Here is a 17,241-nt window from a genome sequence, read left to right as displayed (position 1 = left end):
CAACCCCTGGAGCTCTTCTCTTCACACTGCAATTGCTAAGAACATATTACTTGACTGCTGTATTTCTCTAACCCAAACATGTTCTCGTAGCAGGTCACTACATGTAGTTAATGAACACTGCATGTACAACTGCTGTGACTCTGCCCTACCACTTGGCTATAGACCCTGAACCTGTCTCATGTGGCTTGGACCTGACTGGTAGCAGCGAGATCACGCTGACTGCTCAAGTATGAAAACAGAAGCTTCACATCCATACCATTTTCTTCAGCAATCTTTCTTCTCTGTTTCAGAAGGCCAGATACTGGTGGAGAGGAAATATTTTTCAGTGGCCAACAAAGCTGGTCCTATAGGCTCTCAGCACAGCCAGAGGAGCTGGGTTGGGAGTCAGGTCCATCAGCAACCCCAGGCACAGCCAGGGGATGAACTGGGACATGGGCCCAACCACAGAGCCCAGTCTGGAACAGAAGGGGCTGGAGACAGGGGACCCAGGCCTTTAAGCAGGCTCCTGGACCACAAAAGGGGCAGGTGAGGCTATGCAGGGCAGTGAAGACACTTTAGTGTCCCTAATATACTGCAACTGAAATTAACAGCAGGGTTTTACCTCAAAACAGTCATGTAATGCTGTTGAGGGAGCTTAGGGCAGGATTTAGTGCTGGTTAGAAAGTTATTTTTGGAAACCCTGTACAGACAGTAAAGGTGTGGGTGCAAAAGTACATAGTCACACACTTTCTTCCACTGAAGCAGAAGCTGGGCTGAGTGGCTGCCAAGAGTGATTTGTACGTGATGACAGAGCAAGCAAAGCAAGGTCTAACACCCAGCCTGGGGAGTTTCCGTGCCCACATGGCTCATTGCATCCCAATAACTCCACAGCTCTGCTCAGCCTTCCCCTCTCTTCCTAAGCCATTCCCAGCTGGTCCTTACCTCAAAACCTTCTCAGCCATTCATTTCAACTTCTTCACATCTAGTCTTCTCAGACAGTCTTTACATCTTTGCACCCTGTGTTGGTCTGCCATCCATCTGTCTGCCTGTGGACTTCAGAGTACACCATGGAACATGGCTGTTGGAATGCTGCTCTTTAAACCACCTACCAGCCTAACTGCTGCCTCCTACCCCTTCCTCCATCAGCCAGAACCATGCAGATGACAATCACTTCAGCATTTCTCTGGAGACTGCCCAGATTTCTTCTGCCTGTTCTTGACATGGGCTTTGTAGAGCCCAGTGCTTCTTTCTGTGGATTTAGATTCTGCATTGAAGCCAACTAACTGTGCTTTCTGGGCTATGGGAGAAAGAGTAAAACCTGTCATCGTAAGATTATCTTTCCAAGGGAGCACTTTTCTTCTTTCCTGTGCTCTCATTGATTTTTCACAGTTCTTTAAAGCTGAGAAGAGCTGCAGGTGCTCTCCTGTCAGAAAACTCAGCCTATTGAAAGGAGGCCAAGCTGCTGCTCCTCACTGGTCTTTAATTGGGTTAGGAAGGGCTGCTTTATCCCAGCTGTGTGCTGGGGCCCTGCTGGGATTGGTAGCTCCTATCTATGAGAGGTGCAGCTCGGTGTAAAGAATCAGAGGGGAAAGAGGGTGTTGGGGATATTTAGTCAAATGATATGTAAGATTAGACAGGTGATATATAAAAGAAAGTGCCACCACAACAAAGTCAAGTTCCATAAAGTCACAGTGACTGCTTCAAATTACATTCTTATCCTGTAGTTTTTTTTGTCATCTGGAGCCTCCAAGCAAACACTCAGTGCATTAGACCATGATTACACCATGTACTCACATGTTTCAATGAGGTATTTCAGCACTAGTCACAGTCACAGAGAGGGGAGGTGTAGGTCAGATGTGAGGAGGACATTCTTTACTCAGAGGACAGTGAGACCCTAGCACAGCTGCCCAGAGAAGTTGTGGTGCCCCATTCCTGGAGGTGCTCCAGGCCAGGCTGGATGGGACCCTGAGCAGCCTGAGCTGGAGGGAGGGACACAAATTCAGGTGAGATTTTTCTGCTTCCCTCTGCAACACCAATAAATGGGAGAAGACACCAGTGAAAAGGTAGACAGGCTTTTAATGGCATGATCAAGAATCCCCCCGTTAATAACAAATCTAATGACAACCGTGTCTGGTATGAACAAGAAATGGCATCATCGTATATTCTTTTTAAGACGTGATCTGAAGGTATGAGCAATGCCAGGTGGATCTGTACACAGACGGGGCCTCTGTGATGCATGCCAGATTCGATGGCCAAGAAATTTGCCATGCAGTTGAACCGGATTGTGGTTCCTGGTCGGAGTTGTACATTCTGTTTGCAGTGTGTAAACATTCTCGAGCTGCTTTCCTAAAGAATGCAAAGGAGATATGTAGAGAGATTCAGCCTTGGGACCCAGTCGCGTTCCCAGACAGTACCAAGGAGCAAGAGTCCTGTCTCCGGGCCAAAAGGCTTTGTTGGACTGTGTTGGAGGTGAAGGAAATCAACGTCGGTGCGCCAGCTGTGATGTCTGAGTGTAGAGTCCCATGCTAATGTGTTAAAAGGAGATTTACAAAATTATCTGCGTTTTCAGCTCCAATTCCTGTCCGGAAAAGCAGCAGCCCAGGTTGCACAGGACAGCAGTGTCCCTGACACCGGTTCTCATGCATGGGCTGGTTTAAAATGCGGACTCCTTGCCTAACTCCATGTTCTGCAGAGCTCTTCACACCACCTGCAGATGCCAGTCTGGGAGCCTCTGCCTTGGCAGCCATGTCCCCGAGTGCCACCAGCCCCTGCCTCCTCCTTGCAGCTGGGCAGAGGTGAGGCAAGCTGAAATCTCAGCCCTTCTGCTCATTCTGGTTCAGGAGCTAAAGGGAGGATGTGCTCACACCTCGGTCCCTGCCAGGAACCCAGTGGATCTGCTGTGGTAGCGCCCTTCCTCCTTTTAGCACAAAAGGCATCAATGTCTGCCTTAAACCTGCTCTGCAGACATTCGCAGCTCCAGAAATAGAAGGGGAAATGCTCCTCATATCCCAGAGCAGCAGCCTGCAAAGGGGCCAGATATTCCTTGAGTTGTGCAGACATCCAGGAGGGCTACGAAGACCCAGACGGGGAGGGACTGATCTGCAGGGGTCAGAGTGACTGCAGACCAGGTTTAGTAGAGGAGGGAAGTTACAAATGAGAGGATGGGAGAGCTGTAGTGTGCAAATTGCTGCCATTTCGTAGTGTCCTGGCTATGCCTGGGACCATGGATCAGTGCAGCCTGCAACCAGGGCTATTTTCTAGCCTCACAAAGATGCAAGATCCAAAGCTCATGGAGACGCTGTCAACTTATCTGAATGTCAGCAGGCTCTGCTTTCCTGCCCTTCAGTGGTCAGCACAGTCCCAGCCCTTCAGTGGTCAGCAAGAGGCTGAGGGAGAGCAAAAAGCCATTTGGGGTTCTGCAAAGGACCCTGGAGCCAACAAGCAGGGAGCACATGGGCACCCACGCTGCTGTTGGTGACACAGCACACAGAAGAGGGAAAGACCTGAGCAGGAACCCAAGCTCTTCCCTTGTGTGCAGCTGCTGGGAAACAGACGTGATCACAGGTGCCCAGGTGGTTTCCACATGCTTTGTGAATGCAGCAGATCAAACCTGGGCACATTACAGTTAAGCCAGAAGAAGCTCGTTGGAAACCAAACTCATCAGATCCACAAAGGGACTTTTATTGTGTTTGCAAGATTCATTTGACTGCAGTTTGTGGATGTGTGGATCAAGGCCTCGGGTGGACATCCGTGTCTTTGCATGTGGGATAGTGGTGGGATCATGCCATGAGACAGAAAACTGTACAGGGAAGAAAGAAGTGTGCTAAGGGGCCATCGAGCTACTGCTGGAGCTGCCCAGGCTGTAAGCAGATGTGGAGCCATCTTATTACAGAGATTTACACTGAGAAAATAGCTCTGTGTTGGAAAGGAGTAACACCAAAGACATTGTTACCCCAAGTAAACCACGCTTGTGTTAATGAAGGGCCACCACTCAGTCTCCAGACCCAGACCAATGCCACACAAAGATGGTTATGACAGCTCGGATGGCCATCCACACCACTGTGTGTTGGCCCCTGGTGAGCAGAGCCTCACAGCTCCCGTGTGCTTCAGTGGTGGTACCCTGCTCCTCCATTCTGCACCGACAGCACAGGGACAGCCCTGCACACAGCGGGGATACACAGTGCCTCTCTGAAGGCTGCAGGGTCCTTTTCAACCTTTAGCCACAATATATAATGGGCACTACTTATATTATATTCTTATAATTTTTAATATATATATATATATATAGTAATACTCTCTACTTAGAAAGGACAAGCCAAGTGTCCTGCCTCTTGCAAACCCCAAGCACAACCCAGAAATGTCTGTGACTGAAACACCTTTTGCACCAAGACAAGCCAGTGTCCGTGCGCCAACCAAAGCCAGCTTAGTGTCTCCAGCCACGTGTCTGTGCCCTCCCCTGACACTCTCTTGACTGTCCCCAGTGCTCTTTTTGCTCATACAATCCACTGTCATACTAGCTCGGTGCTAAGAACTGTACTTCAGACCCATCCGTTGCCACATCATCTTGTATGAGCCATCTGCCCTAGCAGAACAACCCCTCAAACATGATCTGCTGCGTTTGACCTGACTATGGCAGGTGCCCTCCTGGTCTGTGGGGCAGAGAACAGGATGAGAGACCCACAGTTCCCAGCCCCTTTTGTAGGGCTCTTTTCACAGGAAATATCATTGCCGGTCCACCTGTTCACCAGAAAATCCTTCTCTCTAGAAAACCAAGCAGCCTCAAGTGACAGCAGTTCCTGAGGTCATGCTCACCTCTGAAGGACAGATCAGAGTGAACAGACCCAGAGCAGCTTTTGCATGGCAGAAGCTTTTCTGAGTGCCCCTGCCAACACCTGGAACAGGAAGCAAGAGTCGTGGTTTGGGCTGGGGTACAGTTAGCTCCCTTTGTAGTGGCTGGTGTGGTGTTGTGTTTTGGATATGGTTGAGAATAATGTTGATAACATACTGACATTTAGTGGCTGCTGAGCAGTGCTTGCATGAAGCCTGATTCTTTGCACTGCCAAATTTAGCAAATGAGCAAATTATTTTAATCACTTGACTGAAAGAACCTAGCACTGACGCTCCTGTAAAAAATAATCTCAGTAAAAAATAATACAGTGAAGGACTGTAAGAGGCAATGTGAAGCATTTTACCTGTAACATCACAGCATCACTTGCCACTGGGAAAGGGAACAGGTCTGGATCTCCAAGCCTGTGGGACACAAGGGGACAGCCAGGCCATGCAGGAACAACCTTGAGAGCCTGTCAGTGGCAGCAGCCAGCAGCTCCTGCTCTGGCTTTCAACCCTGCTGCAGCCAGACAGCTCTCAATGCCATTGGACCTGATGACTCAGGATAGACAGTGTATGACAGTACTACAGATCCAGCTGCAGCATCAGCCCAACCCTATCACACAACATGGAGACAGGCTGCTGTCTCCCGTGCTGGAAAGCATTCACTGCATTCTTCTTTCAGCTTTTTCTTGATATGGTACAGCTGGGCCATGGACAGTTCTAATTTAAACTTTCTTTTGAACAAATACAATAATTGTGCTTCACTGGCCTCCCATGACAAAATGGGTTTGCTAATTCTGTAAATAGCCCTGTAGCACTCGTTTCCTGCTCCTTCAATGCCTTTTTGGCATGTGCTTGTAAGACCTGGATAGAGTATCTGGCTTCACTGTCAAAATCTTATTATCTAAGCACTCTAAAATAAATAGTCTGCTGACAAATTAATAGGAGTGCCATTACCATTTATATTTCCAGAAAGAATCTGTGTATTTGGGTTCATTTTGTTTTCTAATTTCAAAACTCTCAGGACATATTTAGGCTGCAGTTGGACCAGACTCCAAACTCACATGACGTCATCATGCCCGTAGAAGAAGTGGTAGAATTTACTATCTACTCTTTCTTCCACTTTTGGCAAAAGCATTTGTGTGACCAAATGCTGAACCTGATGGATGAACAGATGAAAACTAACCCAGCAAACCAGAGCACTTGTCACACTGGATCTCTACCTCCAGACACCTCACTGAACAGCTGCCCTAGATAAGGGAGGGGACTGCAACTTGGAGGGATCACTGCCATGATTGGCTAAGTCATCTCAGTCCCTCAAACCACAGCCTGAGTGTGGAATTCCCAGTGCCCCTCTGCAAATATGAGAGCTGGGATTTGTTCTCGGATGAGAAGCTCTGCTTCTTACTCTACAAGGGTGAATGACTTTTAAGGAAAACACCAAACGTTTTGAACTATATGAAATAAGTTCCTAGCATTGTCAACACTGGAACTGTTGTGTAGAAAGGTAATTCCCATCACTTGTTTCTAGACATTTCCCTGTTCTGATGTCCCGGGAGTATCCTGTTCTCCCTGCCACTCTGTCACAGCTCTCATGATCCATGCATGTTCCTGTAGAGCCACTCTGAAACAGAACCTTGCGATTCCTTGGACTGGATGACCATGAATGTGACTGTAAATACATTCAAATGAGTCAGTTATTACCATAGGCTTCTTCCATCAAGCTTTTTTGTCTGCAAATCTTTTCTGAAGCTGCTAGTTACAGCTGCAGGAGTGGGTGGGCAGAGCAGTCATTGTTTTGTTCTGCCTTATGCAAAACTTCTTTTAGCTGTGACAATGGCATGAAGCCCCAAGGATTTGGGTCTATATTGTTTCCCCCTGTGCAATGCAGGGAAGAATTTGTGACCATTTCAAGATCTTATCAGGCTCTGGCAGTTATCAGTCCTCCTGGCTTGAATTTTCAAACCACCCTAATTAGTTGGGAGCTAAAAAGTTGGCGTGCTAAGTGAGAGCTAAGCTTACGTTCTGGTAATATTATTTAAGAGCACAGCCCTTGCTTTTGTGTTCACATTGTTGGTTGTTAGGCAATGTGTGGAAGAGCTGAGCACGAGAAGGAAATAAACCTGATATCCCGATGAGAAATGCACAGGATACCCACAGCGTACCAGCAAAACTCTCCTTGCAAAGCAGCAGCTTTAGAGTATACTACAGGATAATTACTTTCCGCCCTGCTGTGTAAGGGAACCTTCAACGACAGTGCCAAAATTCACAAACACCAAGAGCGTGACAATAAAGCACAAGGAATTTAGGTGCAGGGGGCACCCGAGCTGAAGGCATCCAGTGGCTATTCACATCTTCAGGATGGAGGTGTGTTTGGGTGGCCTACAGAACCGTGGCACCAACCACACTCAGGCTGAGAGGAACCACCCATGTCAGAAGATGTGGTCTCCACAGGTCACAGTTCGGTATCTGAGACAGAAGTGGCTGCAGAGTGCTCCCTTCCACATCACATGCTAGTGCTCTGGATTTCCCAGCAAGCTGCCCATACATCCCTACTTTCAACTCAATACCTGCCCCACAGGCAGCTGCTGAAACAGCTCTGCAGGACACCCTGGAGCAGGCAGGAGCATCTACATGAGCTGCCTGTGCCCCACTCCTGCCTGCAGAGGCCCTTGTGGAAAAAGGAGAGCAAAGCTCCTCCAGCCCTCTCCTGCCCTTCTCTCAGCACGTGACAACACACCCATCACTCTGAGGTGGGCTGGTGACAAGCTCTCACTAACACAAGTTGCAGGAGAGGAGCCAACATTCGGCCGTTGGCAGCCAGGGCTGGTGTTTGCCCAACAAAGAGAGAGCAAGGACAGGACAGGAGCCTTCCTCCCCAGCAGGCTCTCATCACTTCCACTCCTCTTTCCAAAGCCAGGGTCAGTATTGGCGACAGGTATCGCCAACAGAGAGAGGGGATTGCCTGTGGAGTAGGGGGGTCAGGCACTAGGCAGGCTGCCAGGGTCGCTGTGCATTAGCAAGCGTGAGCTGAGGACTGGATGTTTCCCTCGAAGAAGGCTCCGTGGCTCAGAGGCTCTCAGGCCTGTGGGAGCTGATCGCAACTGTGTGGGGTGAGAGTGAGTGAAGCATTGAAGTACAGCTACTGCTATACACTCGTGGTTCCGGCATGGAAGGCTGTGCTGCAGCATCTCAAGTGTATACTATATGCAGAAGTTACCCAGTCTGTTGGGTTGGCAGAAGATCATTATCTGGCAGCTGCCTTACTTTCCAGGGACACCTGCTTTCCTTTGGTTGCTGGACTCTGAGTCTGGGTTTTTCCTCTTTGCCGTTTTTTGGCCGTGCCAGGAGAGGACAGGGAGTCTCCTGTTGGCCCCGGGGCCTGAGCCTGGGGCTGAGGTCGAGAGGAAGGTGGAACTCGCTGGAGAGCAGTCCCTGGCTTATGCTGTCTGCAGGGAGAAGGGCTTTCCCTCCGAGGCAGCAACTGGCTTCTTGGGGAAGCACTGGGGGTTTTGGAAGGAAGGACAGGGCTCCGAGGGGATGTGTAGCTGGACCTCTGCGTGCTGCTCCGTGGAGGAAGAGATGTGGAACTCGGTGAAGGAGGAAGCCGGCTTTGTATCTGCATTGTTCGGTAGTCATTTGGGACATTTCCAGCTGGTCTCTGTGCCTGCAACCTACAGGGAAAGAAAAGAGGACAGATGAAGAGGAATTACTGCAGGGGACTCTGGGCTGCTGGCAGCTTTGGCATCAGTGCTGCTGGGACAATTACAAGGAATCTCCAGCATCACAGTGACAGGAGTTATGCCTTGAATAAGCTGGAGTAACCTCAGCGTCATCCCATAACAGTGCTGTTAAACAGTGTGTTCCCTGATTCACCAGTACCCTCTGGGACAACATTCAGACATGGTTTAGCAGGGCATACTCCTTTGGAGTCTTCTTAACATGCAGTGTGAAGGCAGCAATCTCTTTTAAGGTAGATAACACAGTCCGAGTATGAGAGCATCACTTAGGCTCTGAATAACTTTGCTGGAAGATAAACCAGCTCACAGGGATCACGGCCTTCACCTGAATCTGAAAAAGTACAGGGATATGTAAGGAATTTAGACTGTGTGGAAGTGGATCAAACTCCTCCAGATCACTGTCACTGCCTACATGTATGCACATCTCTCTCTCCAGTTCTTCTGCTGATGCAGTCACAACTTGTGATATCTCAGCCCTTGCAGGCCTAATTGCAATTGCTAGGCCCTTTAAAGTCAAGGTTTTGGTGAACATGCTGCTGAATTGAGTGCCCAGGGATCTGCAATTAGCAGTATCAAACCAAATGAAAGAGATCATGGAAGAGAAGAAGGTCTCAATGCCAGAGCACATGAAAAAGGGTTAGCCTTTTGACCAGACTGAGCCACAAAGCACAAAAGAGGTGGGAATTTTATACACAAGTGATCTGAAGTGAATATAAGAAAGGGGAATGGATCACACATTCAAGTCAAGCAAAGAGTAAAGGAGTGCAAGGTGAGCACAGCTTCCACTGCGATTTCTTAGCAGGTCCAACATTTTGCACTGCTCAGCATTTTGGGCTTACCTGTAGGCAACAGCTGCATCCTGTGGGGAGCTGGATTGCACTGCCATCACAACGGCTGCGGAGCTCTCAGACTTCATAGTCTCTAGCGGTGTTTTCACCGGTGTGATGGGCCGAGGAATTCTGCTCTTTGTGCTTATGAGTTTCTCTTCTCTCCCCAGGAGGGCAGCTTTCTTCCCTGCCTTTCTTGGGATGGAGTCATCAGAGTCATGGGTGTCCTCCTCAGAACCAGTGGCTGACAGGGTTTCTGAGGCTCGCCGCCTCTCGTCACTGGAGGATGCTGAGGAGGAGGCCCCGGAAGCCAGCCTAAGGAGGCAGCTTTGTCTCTTCTCCATCACTAAACGAGCCAGATCAGGTTGCTTTGCCCTCTTATAAAGCCTCTCTTTGGCTGAGAGTGAAGTTGAAAGATCTGAGCCAGTGTCCTCCTCAGAGAATAAAATGGGGATCCGACTTCTATACCTGGAGCCCAGAGGTCTTCTGGGGCCCTGCTGTGGAGCATCAGGGAGGGTCTCTGCTGGCTTCAGGTGTTCTGCTACTGATGCTGGCTTCTCCAGGTCAGGCTCTCTTGTGACCACCTTGGCAGACTCTTCCAAATCCAGTGAGACTGCCACATTGTCAGAGGACTCTGCCTTATCCTCAGGAGGCTTTGCTACATTGGGGACCGACAGCTGCTCCCCCACTGTTTCTGAGGTGGTTTCGATGGGATTAGCAGAAAGTGCACAGCTCTCTGTCTCTGCCCCTTCTAATCCCGAATGGATGCTTCCATTCTCTACCAACACCAGGTTATCTTCCAGTTCCTCTTCAATAATGACCTCTTCAAACTGTCCCGGAGGGCAGTATTCCTCATGCCTCATCAGCTGGCCGCTGGAAGACATGACATTTAGGTGGGTCTTTTCTGCTATATGAACAAATGTGCGCTCAACTTTGGTAAATGGGGAGGAAGCTGTAGCCACTGCCACGGGAGGCTTTGGTTCAGATTTAAGGACTGAGGACAAGGTCCCTGGCTCAGACACATCTAGTTGGCTACCCATTGGCTGCGGCCGTTCGCTCTGAGGTGTCAGTGCAGCAAGAGTCCCCAGATCAACTTCTGGAGGCAAGTCTGTGGTCACTGGAGATTTTTTCAGATCACCTGGTGAAAACAGCACCAGTGTTTTTGAGCCTTCCTCCAATTCCAAGTCCCCATCAGCCATGGAAGCTCGACCCTTGGATCCCTTCTGGTCATCAGCCAGGAGAGTGGATGGTGCGCACTCCTGGCTGCGCTCTGTGCTTTTTTGACTCAAATCACTGCTGGAACCACTGTGCATGTCAATTTCATCCCCTTCCTCCTCCACATCCTCTTCATCTTCTTCCTCGTCTTCATCTTCTTCCTCGTCTTCTTCCTCCTCCTCTTTGCCATTCATTTCCAGGTAAGGTTCCAGGGGTTTGCAAGGAGCAGTCAAGACAACATTTGAGAAATCAACTCTCTTTATCCGCTGGGATAACTTAGCCTTTTCCCAGTAGTCTAACACGTCTTTTCTGAAGTCTTGATAAGGCAAACTTAAAGGCACCGCCTTGGGCAGACCATTCATTTCAAATGACTTCAGTGTATATGCCTGCCAGAAGACAAATGGGACAAAAGGAGAAGGTTAGTATTCAGACACAGCACTGACACAGAAGTCATTGGCATCAATGACAGTGGGAAACATCGGTGGAAAAAATCCAAACCATCATGATTCCAAAATACACACTGGAGTGGTGATCACTCAACCATTAGATTAGTACCAACCTTAGAAAAAAGAGAATCATGAAGACACACATCAACAAAGGCAAAAATCTTGCTGAAGGAGTTTCTTTGTTAGCATTTATTAATCTGTACTTGAAAGAATTCCTTTTAGCAAGCAGTTCTTGAGGACTTTTTTTTTTCATTTCTCCCAGTCTTCTACAGTATTACCTATTTATTTCAGTACCTGTATATTTATATATTCATACCTTCCTTACTAGAATCATTCAGAAACTCTCTGTGGACCCTTGTAGGCCCCTTCTGAGGTAGACAATTTCCTAATCACTTCAGAGTACCATCCAACTTTGTCCCACAGCAAAACCCTTTATAGCTCTTCAGTGCTCCCTTGCTGTATTATTCATCACTCTCTTCTGCTTTGATTTTATTTCCAGCAACTTCTAATTCTGTTTTCTACAGTCTTCTGCTTCCACTGGAATGATCAGCAAGTCATGAATGCTGATATATACAGTATCGCTATTAGACTCTGATGTATCCAATCATTAAAAGCAGGGGAAGGATGGAACTGTTGGTTGAGACAGTTTCTCAAGCTGCAGTCTGTTGAACTGAGGCTGCCCATAAGGCTACAAGGAGCAGTCTGTGAAATGATTGAAAATCAGCAGAAAAGCCAGCAGAAAAGCAGTGCTTCACACACACACACACACACACTTGACTGAACAGGCAAGAAGAGGCAAAATAAATAGGAAATGCCTATCAAAGTGTAGTTCTATCAGCAATTGGTTGTAAGTGAAAACCACAGGAGTAACACTGCAGAACAGATTTTTTATAAGATACTTATGTCACCATTCAGGTAAGAGGGCTGGGAAACAGAAGCCACTCCATGAACTCAAGCAGACAATAACAGAACGCATTACATTTGGAAAGTCCTAACTACAAACAGGAAGGTTGCAAACATCTGCTTTTTCAAGTGGCAGAATCAGAGGATGTTTACACTGTGCAGCTGAGCAAGCACCCATTTAACTATGTGGGATACACAGCTGCCAGCAGGTAGCACATTCAGCTATGGGCAGAGGTGTGTGAAAGATATAAGATCCTTATGCTCACATGCAACAGGGACATTTCAAATAGAATCGTGGGTAGCTCTGAGCAATTACACATGGTGGTAGGTTGTTTTCCAGAGATGAACATGGCACTCATTCTTCATTATTGCTGAGTTCAATTGCGTTTTGGTTGTTTGGTCCCAGTGAAACTTATTCCTCATTTCTCCTTTCCTATTGACAAAGTCTGCCTGCTACTGTCTTCATATTTCTTTCTGTCTTAAAAATTAAAATACAGGCTGGCTCCAACAAGACTTTGGCATCCAAAGTTTATTCTCATCTCTTCCTAAAGCAGGAGCCTGGCCCTGAGGGTGGCCTTGTAACAGCCAGACTTGGACTTTCACTGTGAAGTGCTACCTCTTGTATCAGGCTGACAGATGCAAAGCTTTGACTGTTTAGATGGACCTACTACCTTTTTCAAAGAAAATTAACCACTTGGCTTCCTCCCTCTTTTCCTCTAAAAAACCTTCTGGAACACAGTCCTGCTGGCTGATTTGGTCTTCCCAAGAAATACATGCATAGTAGAAATCTCCTCATTCCTGGAGTCCTGATCAAGCAGGCATACTTCCCCAGCTTTGGGACTGGCTCTTAATATAGCAGCCCTGCTCAACGTCTTGCCTTGCACAGGTCACTCACTGCTCTATCTCACCCTGCTGTGGTTGATGGTACAGTTACAGGATCACTGGTTTCTCTTTGCATATGTAAAACTTCAAATGTCCTCTCTTGGGAGTTTTTGACATCTCATCTGCTTTCTCGTCAAGGGGAACTGAATCCAGTCCTGCAGCACACATCCTGTATAGGCCAGAGATGCTCTGCAGTCCATTCTGCCACCAAGCTCCTCTGTTGGCCAGAACGGTCAGGCATGAGACCTTTGCTACTGGTGCAGCCTGGCATCTTGTCTGGTGGCCCAGTGATCTCTGTGGCTCATCACACACCTCTGTCCCCTTCTAGCTATCATTTCTTACCAATAAAAGATGTCCTGTACTCTACTTTTTCAATCTCAAGTCATCCTAAGAGCTTTTGAGATTCATCTCATCCTTTGCTTGTAGCTATTATCTCAGCAGCTCTGCAGGAGCATTAGCATATCTAATGTGTGCAGTGCACACAGTTGGTGTACTGTTTTATGCAATTCTTCTTTCTTCAACTGTTCTTTCTTTTGCAAGACAGCAGGGTTGGGTTTTTTGAGATGATTGTTTTAGGCATATATATACATATAATATATACATGTATTTGTTTCACTGCTAAGCAGTAAGGTATAACAGTGATATTGCTATAATATAAATTACAGTTCTCTCTTCTGCTCTGGTTATCTTTTGCTATTGGTGAGTCATGCTGCAGATACTAACCTCCACCTCTGCCTGGAGAAATTTCTTGTCGTATTTAGCATGTGGATTGTCTTTCTGCCATTTCAGTTTCTCTGTGTATTTCTATTTCCCTGCCCAGATATTGCCATGATGATACAGAGATTGTTTGGCTTCTACCTACCTCTGGGAGACTTGTGCTGTTCAACCTATGGCATGCCCTACCTCAAGACTGGCAGAACTCATACCTCAAAGAAGCCTGAGACTGTGGTTATTTTGCCACTGCAAGCTCATCATGGAGCAAATCCAAAGAGTGTAAATAGGCCAAAAATGAAAGACAAAAGTTATGCACAAATGTAAGTAAAAGAAATTTTGCTGAGATGAGCCTTGGGTCAAATATTAGTTTAACACATATTTTCTTACCTTAACTACTATCATCATTTGAAGCTGTTAAGAAGGAAGACAGTCCTAAGGCATCAGTCTGAGATTGTCTTCACTGTTGAATTGACGTGATCAGTAGCTATCTACCAATGGCCATGCTGTTGAGCATGCTGCTCCTACTCTGAAGCCCTCAAAGTGTCCTCTGTTACATACCACGTGTCTTTTGTACTACAGCAGGCTCACTTTCTCTAGCACTGTTCCTCAGAGGCTGGAGAAGAATTTCTCTGCTCTGCTGTACCAATATCTTCTATGTGGGAAGACAGTGGAAGATCAGGAATAGAGAGGCTTACTCATATTGCATACAGCACACTGCATATGCACTGCTAGCTGCAGGGAAATGCCCAGTGTTAAAGCTGAGAGCCATGTAAAAAACTCTTTCTGCTGGTTTTGTAGATGTTAAATTGTACACGCTTAAGCCTTGCCAGTTCAGATGCTGGTTAATATCAAGCCAGAGCTCTAAAAACATCAAAATGGGACTATATGCAACCTGTTCTGTAATATGACCGGATGTAAAACAGTGAAATTGGTTCTATCCTACACTTACACAAATGCAACTCACAATGTGGCCTTCCCAAAGTTCATGAAAACCATCCCCAACAATCACGAGACCTTGTTTTTCTTCCCAGATCCAACCTCACTGCAAGTTTTTAGTGATCACATTAGCAAATGACCATTAATTCTACCAGAGCTCCTCTACCTCCCAGCCCTGTGTTCCCATGTATCCATCCAAGGATGAGCAGGGGACACCCTCCCATAGCTGGGAAGCACAGGGAGTAGAAAAACAAAGCAAGAAAGCAAACAAAAAACCCAGCCATCACCAAGGTGCTGCCTTTGATTCTTTAATAAGGTTTTGGTAGTATACAAGCTCTTTTTTTTCCGATTGTCTGGATTAACATACATGGATTTAAAAAAGGCACAAAATCCATTGCACAGCTTTCTGTTTTGTTTGTTTTTTGATGTCATTGCCTGTTCGTTGTGGTTTCAAGTGTAGGATTTTACAGTACTCTGCAGCATTTACAGCATGGTCTACATACAGGTAATCAATGCATGCTTTTATACAGGAGACAGAATTCAAATTCTCTCTCAGTATGTCTATATACACAATAATACAGTGCTTTTCTTCTGAAAAAAGCTTTAAATTGGTCTTGCATGCTCGGTGTGCCAGAAGAATTAGTGCAAGCATATATTACAGTGTTATTGCAGTACAAAAAGGGGTTGACATTAGGCTCTAAAGGGATTAAATACAGAAAGAATAAAAAGACTCAGGGAAAACAAGCTTTGGATCCCTTTAGTCAACTACATCCTTCACTTGATCTCTACTCAGTACTACCTTTAAAGCTACAGCAGCTGCTTCCTCTCCATCTCCCTGCTGCCCTCCCCCTGAGATGAGCTTCCACAGCTTCTTCACACCTTCTCCCTAGCAGTTGGTGAGGGCTTCTGGCAGCTCGAGGAAGCCCTTTCTGCAGGGCTCCTGATGCTGGAGACCAGCACAAAGAGGACTTTCCTGAGATCCACTGCTTTGAGCAAACTCAAGTCCCAGCAGGTGAAGTTTCTCAAACAAACCAGGAAGTACAACGGGTTACCTACAGATTTTGCCTACTCTCAAGAGAAATGACTACAGAAACCCACATTCACCTCCTAACTGAAAATCAACGGTTAAATGTGGTTTGGACTCTCTCCTGCTTAGCAGCAACAGAAGTCTAACAGGTGACACAAGGTAATGCAAAGGAAGGATATGCTGGTCCCTGAGATTCTTCATGCGAGCTGAGAAGTCCAAGAAGCAGAAATCAAATTCCCAACATGACGTCAACTGTTCCGTTGGGAATGGGAAGAGGCCTTAGTCCTGAGAGATGCAAATGGCACACAGACAGCAACAGCTATAGTCCAATCTTCCCTTTAACAGCTTTGATTTGGATACTATCAGGAACGTAGCATATCCTGGAAGTGACATTATCCTCTGCCAATACAGTCTAAACTTGTTTGGGACTGAGAGACCTGATGGGATATACAATAATGAGTGGAAAAACTAGAATCTGAGTTTCTGAAGCAGCTTTTTCTTCCAACCAGCAACACATGAGGTAAAAGTAGCAGGGGTCTTGGGTCTTAGAGCTGCCATGCTTGCTTGCAGGATGTCCGTGTTCCAAGAATCAGCACCATAATCGTCAGAGAGAGATTCTTTCCAGCGTCTTACCATCAAATGCTCCACAGCCATTTTTTTTATTTTAACAAAGTGAATAGGACAGTGCAATCCTATGCTGGTAAGTGCTCTGCTCCTCCCTGTTTGTGCTTTCAGATGTTGTTAGGTTTGTGTCAGTCTTCCTAGCATTGTGGATGGAAGCAATAGCTCTGTAAAGGTCGTACACCTGCCACTTAGCTTGTACCCACCAGTGCCTCCAGCAAGGGTCAGTGCAGAGCTCCCTGTCTGAGCAGACACGTGGACCACCTCATTTGTATCACTCAGAAGAGACTCAGGAAATGGCGAGCAAAGTGGAAGGAAATGCTAATCCAAACATTTTTCTACTCCCTAATTATAAAGGCAACTTAATAGCAGCAAGAAAGAAGAAGAAGGAAATTCTGAGAGCTAAACGTCTTTCTTAGTCATAAAAATAACCGTAAGTCAGCACTGCTGAAAAAGAACCTGGTCTGGATCTTTTCAGCTGAGGGGCAAAGAGTCCCACAGAAATCCTCCTCATTTGACTGTAGCTTAGAGGAAATTTGCCATTACTGTGTTTCACATTGCCAGATTGATTAATTGCACTCATAATCAAACTGAGAAACTTGGAGTTGGAGGAAGCCCTGGGGATTCTTATGAGGCAAGTGCACTAGATGAGGTAACCAACCTGAAACACTTCTTGCATATGAAAAAATAAGACCTCCAAACATAAAGCAATTTTCTTTTTCAACACTGAAAGACATGCAAGTGAATGTAAAATGGGGATCGTTTCCAGTCCCCAGGTTACACAGTTAGCAGCTTATTAAAAATGTACATTCATTGTAACATTATTTCTTCCACGGTATGCATAATACAAACGAGTTGCAATACATCAAATAATACTTAGAAACATTTCCCATAAATGATTCTTTGTGATGTCCCATGAAACAGCAGTTGTGATCTGTACGTTACAGTGACCCGAACACAAAACACATGGTATAAAAATGCAACAAAAAGGAAGGCAGTGCTGCAATGATCGGCCTTCACGCATTTTATTTCATGTTTTAACATTACCCAAAATGAGTGTTTGCATACTAATACGTTATGACCCAAGTGGCAGCACCGTTCCTATCACCCAAATGTTGCCA

The 17,241-nt window shown here is 46.5% G+C and overlaps 1 protein-coding gene across 6 annotated transcripts in view; it reads right to left on the bottom strand.

Annotated features, from left to right (window-relative positions):
- Positions 1 to 1,491: 1,491 nt before the first annotated feature.
- Positions 1,492 to 17,241, bottom strand: part of TTBK1 (tau tubulin kinase 1) — a 101,714-nt gene continuing 85,964 nt past the window's right edge. For 4 of the 6 annotated variants that reach the window (XM_090134895.1, XM_031597414.2, XM_090134894.1 and 1 more), the window contains 2 exons: positions 9,389 to 10,977; positions 1,495 to 8,483 (listed from right to left, as the gene is read on the bottom strand). In XM_090134895.1, coding sequence (XP_089991021.1) covers positions 8,057 to 8,483; positions 9,389 to 10,977 — 2,016 coding nt within the window. In that variant the 3' untranslated portion in view covers positions 1,495 to 8,056. Of the gene's footprint in view, positions 8,484 to 9,388; positions 10,978 to 17,241 lie in introns of all 6 variants that reach the window. The other 2 variants (XM_031597422.2, XM_090134897.1) reach the window with 2 other exon arrangements.

The sequence above is a fragment of the Phasianus colchicus genome, chromosome 2 (assembly GCF_987193195.1).
Source record: "Phasianus colchicus chromosome 2, bPhaCol1.hap1.1, whole genome shotgun sequence".
NCBI lineage: Eukaryota > Metazoa > Chordata > Aves > Galliformes > Phasianidae > Phasianus > Phasianus colchicus.
Note: the sequence above shows the minus strand (reverse complement) of the source record. Positions and strands in the feature narration are given on the sequence as shown.